The following is a 6,000-nucleotide window of genomic DNA, read 5'->3' as shown; positions in this document are numbered from 1 at the left end:
AACATCATGTGTCTGGTGACCATGTTGTTTTTAAAGGAAGGTAGAACATTACATATCTGATGACCTTGTTGTTTGTGAGGGAAGGTAGGACATTACATGTCTGATGACCTTGTTGTTTTTAAAGGAAGGTAGAACATTACATATCTGATGACCTTGTTGTTTTTGAGGGAAGGTAGGACATTACATGTCTGATGACCTTGTTGTTTTTAAAGGAAGGTAGAACATTACCTATCTGATGACCTTGTTGTTTTTAAGGGAAGGTAGAACATTACATATCTGATGACCTTGTTGTTTTTGAGGGAAGGTAGGACATTACATGTCTGATGACCTTATTGTTTTTAAACGGACGTAGAACATTATATGTCTGATGACCTTGTTGTTTTTAAGGGAAGGTAGAACATCACACGTCTGATGACCTCGTTGTTCTGTAAACTTTCCCTGCAGTGAGTGTTGAAACCAGAGAAAAAACGTCACGACGAATTTACAAGTATCTTTATTATATATCAACACTGTACATGAGATCTGTTCACAGCGGGATCTCGCAGATGAAGGGCGGGCGTTCTGCGCAATCGATGTTCCACAGCAGACCTGTCTCGTCAGCAAGGGCGCACTTCCTACCAGCTATGTTATTCGGGTAACCAGGATACCACCAACTGCTGAGTGCAGGCTCACCTGAAACACAGGACACAAGTGTCGTACACTCGATCCATAACACTTTATCTTTCTTCAGATTATTCCAGTTATTTCCGAGGTCACTGGAACACCCCAGGCTCATTTTGGTTTTCGCCTCAGATTTACGGCCACATGGACTTCCTGACAACACGCGCATTTCTGGATGAAAATATCAACCCAGTATAGAGCGGGATTGGAACCTCAGCCTTCAGGACCCCCAGAGGGTTTGGGAGTTAGAAGAGCATCCACGGTATCCCCTGTTTCTCGTAAGAGGACACTAAAAGGTCAACCACTGGATCTCACTTGAGACCGTGGTTTGACGACCACGGGTCCTCTAGCTGAGCCTGGCATTTTCCCCACTAAATTCTTGTCAGGCTCCTCTCTCTTATCTTTCTTGTGCGACCTCTCTGGGTCAACACTTGTTCTAATCCGACACCGACGTCCTTGGGAGTCTTTCATAATCACGACCGTCGTGGGGCTTCTCTATCTTTCCGGTACCTTCAATTTTTTGAAATGTCGGACCGCTTCTGATTTGTTTTAATAGAGGATGGTTTCCCAGTGGCATTCCTATTAAAACAATATTCACTGATGTTCTACTTGACTGCACTGTTAAGCCACCAGTAATCTTATTCTAAAAATAATTTCTATTGATGGCAACAACTTACCACGTGAGTGATTCGTCAGACTGGTATTACATATTGCTATCATGAAGTCAACCAGGTCCGTGTAAATGAGATCGGAATATGTTCACAGATCCACGAATTGGAGCGATGTCAATTTTATCTACGCTTTTCACAGGCAGCTGAAGCACTTTGTGGAAATTTATAAAGAAGTCTTGGATGTTATCTCGTGCTCCAGTTTTCAATCCGATAACTTTGATGTTACGAAGCTGGTACTTCATGTCGATACGCCGTGTGCTGCCAGTTGTACTCTATTACGTGCATTTCCACATTCTGTTCCGCTCTTCTGTATTGAATTGTATTCCCTATCATTACGCACCGCGGTATTTCTATTCTGATTTGATGTACTTATTCTTACAATTCTATTAATAAATAGTCCGTCCCTTATAGGACACATTCATCGCTTTCGGTATATTTTCAACATTTTCAAGTATCGTAATTCTTATCCGTGTGTTTTGAGGTTGCGACAACATTGTTGTTTTATTTTCCCGATAAGTACGACCCCGTGGGTAGGGACCATAGAATACATCCATGGTATTCCCTGCCAATCGTAAGAGGATAATAAAATGCGCCCCAAGAGCTCTTCATTTTGGAGCGTGACTTAGTGACCGTGCTGAAGTTAGCTGAGTCCTGGCATTACTTCCACATAATTTTGTCAGGCTCCTCACGTTCATCTATCTTTGGTTAACTCTCGTTCTTGTCCGACCACGGCGATATTACATTTTTGATACCTGAGGAGACTTTCATCTCCCCCTTCCCTTTCTTAGGCCGATACCTTCATCTCTCGAAGTGTCAGACCTTTTCATTCTTTTGCTCCATTAGTGGATGGCAGCCCAATTTTAGTTCCTCATCAAATACAAACACCACCATACCACCACCCAATAACTGAAAATAGTAATAAGTAACAAATGCCGACATGAAATAATGAACGAGCTGCCTCAGAAACGATGAAGCCTTGTCGGTATAACGTACCACAGTGGTTCGAGTGATTGAATAGGCCAGAGAAGAAGTTGAAGTACATGCTGATGCTCCTCAAACCAAGATCAAATCCACTATGCCTGGAGCACTGTCGTCTGAAAAAGATGTGGCACTGCCTTTTTATCCATCTGTTGACCTAAAATGTCCACTTAGTAAGAATCGCGCCGTGCTGTCAGAAACTCACAACATTATAAACGACTAGTGCTGTACGACAAGTAATTGGAAATGAGAACCACACATGTTAACGTATTTATGAAACAAAAGACAGATAGTCGTTACCCCTGGAAGTACTGAACGCTGAAAGGCATAACAGTCTATAATGATAATGTATGTATGTACTGTATGTTAATAGTCTTTAATACATACTATGGAGATAACATGGCTTGCATAGTGCAAATGATCCATTCACTGAGAGATAGTATTTAACACTTAACAGTTCGAGTTCTTGTAATGTGTAACTGGTGCCAATGATTGCCGTTTCCTCAGTAACTTTGTGTAAGGCAACAGAAGTGCCGTTGTAGCTGTGCACATCATCACACGAGGCAATCACTTCGCAGAAATGAGCGTCTGTCTATAACTGTGGAAACATTCTCATTATTTCAATATCGCCCTGAATGACAAACAAAATAGGGATTTAATACATGAAAGATCTGGCCAAGGTATCCTCACAGCCACCGATCTCTAGCACTCGGCGTGCTGGTAGCACCTGGATATCGTAACGTGCCATGCTGTGTTCCACTGAGTAACATCAGAGATAAACAAGACTCCTTCATGCGATGGTTTTCTAGGAGGTTCCTTCCCATCTGTAATTTTTCTACTTTCATTGCGCACGCCCACTGACGAAACTATGCCCATCGCGATCTGTCACCCGTAGTACACATTTTATAACAGACACGAACATATCTAAAGTCAATACAAACCAGTGAACCACCCAAAATTCAGCCAAAGTGAAGCGATGAGAATCATAATTGCGATGAACGAAATACTCAAAGGCACAGTGCCAATATCACCCCCAGTGGAGTGATAGTGTCAGACTGCACTTGTTGGTGGCTGCAGGGAATAAAGTGATGCGAAACGTGCAAGTCGAAGACTCAAAGAGCAACGGAGATTGTAGTAGCTGCAATAAGGAAGCTGAAAAGGGAGCACAGTGAGATTCATAACAAATTCGAGCACTTTCTTTTATTATAACTGAGAAGAAACGGGTAGGAGATGGCTTCAAATATCACAAAAAATATGAAAATTCAAGCGCACCAGAAAGTAGAAACTGCTTCGGGAGTCGATGATGTGAAGGTGAAGAGAGCAAGTACATATGTATCGATTAGTTAACCTGAGGTCAAGTGAAGACACCGCGGTTCACGTCTAGACGTCATCTGTTCAGAAGAAAACATTTCCGGGATAAAATCGCAGAGACTATTAGAACAGCGAAGTTGGCTTTGGTCGTCTTACTATCGACGATGTCACTACTTGGTCTGAGGTTCAGGAGGTTCCGTAGTCGTTATCAAGGATATGGATGTTATTGCCACACAACTTTCATATGTCTCTGAAGTGTTAGCATCTCAATTTGTAAATTACTGTTCACGTGCGAGTAGAGAGAGACACCATTGAGTTCTTGGCGATTACGACGAAGTTAGGAACACTACGTATCTATTATACTTTCACGACGAGACATGTGGGCACTTTTAATTAATTAATTAATAAGAGCATAGAAATGCACATGGGGAAGTGTGGGTGTTTATTCTCTGGTATAATATAGTAGGTTTCTCTTGCGATTCTTGCAAAAGGAGGAGTATTATTTGTCACACAAACTACACGAAGAGTCCTTGTTGGGTTCATGGTATTTCGTATTCTTGCATATTCTGTGGTGGTATCCACGTATCGCAAGGCTTGTCAGTGCAGATCGCACGTTGTGGTTTCCTTTTGTCCATCCTCTATCAATCATGGCATCTGTAGAGTAGAAATTCTCTTCTACATTCGTCCGCTTGTCTCGTCGGAGGGTCAATAATTATTTTCTTGGCTGGTTAAGTGACATCTCAAGTCCTCATTGAAGGAAGTTTCTCTTGCAAGCCTTGAAGGCGCTTTTTTGATATTGCGAGGGCTCATTTTAGGAAGCGCGCTTTTACTTTTTCTATTGTCTCTAGAAATTCCCAGATCAGTTCCAAGTCGTACGTGATAATTGGTACTATTCTAGCGCTGAACAGAGTCATAGCTCTTATCGCTCTTTCCCTGATGTGGATCCTGTATGACGTTCCTGATGTCTCTAGAGTTAGTCCTAAGTATTTGTTCCTAGTAACATCTTGTCTTCGGTCGGTAACCTGCCCCTCTTCGAAAAACCATATGTATACTTTTTCCTGGTTTATGACGAATTTGTTGTTTTCAGCTCAAATGTTCAGTTTGTTTAAGGCTTCTTTAAGGTCATTTTCGGTCTACGAACCTAGGACCATGTCATGAGCATACATATTGAGCGACACCGATTACTCAATTTGTTTGAAGGATTTCTTTTGACATACTTATCCCGTCGTTTATCGCTACATTGCTTTGTGTTAGGAGCTTCCTATGAGTTTTACAATTGCCTTGTCTTCTGTCATGGAGTCCATACTGTTCCTGTCCCATATGTCGAATGTGAAGACTGTACAGTATTTGCCTTTGGGGTGTCTTAAGCCGCCCAGATGTCTTCTTGTAGACATTTTATAGCCTGTGAAGGTGATCGTTTCCTTCTTAATCTAAACTGATACTCTTATATTTTATGGTCAGTGAAGTTCGTTTGTCCTTCTGATATTATAATCTAGAGCAATCCCTCAGTATGAGATTCAGTTGTCGCCTAGTCCTTTCCTTTATATAATGTCTTTATTCAGGATTTCCTCCAGTCCTCGGAGATTTTCCGCTTTGTAGACATTTGCTGAACAATAAGATCCATATATTTACAAGGTCTGATTGCAATGGTCTGAAGATGTGATTACATTATTTAGATCAATAATTTGAAAAACTCAAGTACAAAACACACCAAGTAGTTTTCCAACGGAGGTTTACGAACACTTGGTCTGTGTCCACTGTGAGATGCATTCGGTACTTCTCAAAATATGGTTTCCGCTTTGTCCTAACAAGAAAGTTCTCAGCTCACACAATTGAGAACACCTCTCCCCACATCAGGAAGGCCATCCGGCTGTGTGTCTCAGGAGGATGTGATGACCAGACAAGTGCTGTTTTATCACCAACGGAATTGATCATCGTCTATGAGTGCAAACGGTAAGAACAAGGCCACACATTCTACTGATCAGAAATGAGAAAGTCTGCGAGAAAACACGGGACTGCGTTTCTGCACTTGAGACTGAGATAAATCAATATCTTGGAGGAATATGAAGTTCTGGCTCTGATGTAAATGAGACCTGGTAATCTGGCAATCTAAAAAGTTGTAGCTTGCTGCTTGTTAGAACTCTTAAAGTCTGTGAGGGCTCCTCCAACATTTTCACGTGTCAAAGTAAAGACATTCCCGCTCTGGCTCTGCTCAGTAATATCAATCAAGGTGATAACGCTGGTACGCGTATCCTTCTAGCTAATTCACAGCGATATATATCCTGAAACAGAGACAGCATTTACGTACGATCTTCATCGTTCAAAACCGTTTGTTATATATAAAGATATTGTGTTCGAGACCATCTGAGCGAGTAGCGAA

The 6,000-nt window shown here is 41.7% G+C and overlaps 1 protein-coding gene across 1 annotated transcript in view; it reads right to left on the bottom strand.

The window, feature by feature from the left end:
• Positions 1-497: 497 nt before the first annotated feature.
• The window catches only part of LOC136886212 (hemolymph lipopolysaccharide-binding protein-like), a 28,940-nt gene continuing 23,437 nt past the window's right edge, over positions 498-6,000 (bottom strand). The window contains exon 6 of the mRNA XM_068230555.1: positions 498-672. Coding sequence (XP_068086656.1) covers positions 527-672 — 146 coding nt within the window. The 3' untranslated portion in view covers positions 498-526. The remainder of the gene's footprint in view (positions 673-6,000) is intronic.

Source organism: Anabrus simplex, chromosome X (genome assembly GCF_040414725.1).
Source record: "Anabrus simplex isolate iqAnaSimp1 chromosome X, ASM4041472v1, whole genome shotgun sequence".
NCBI lineage: Eukaryota > Metazoa > Arthropoda > Insecta > Orthoptera > Tettigoniidae > Anabrus > Anabrus simplex.
Note: the sequence above shows the minus strand (reverse complement) of the source record. Positions and strands in the feature narration are given on the sequence as shown.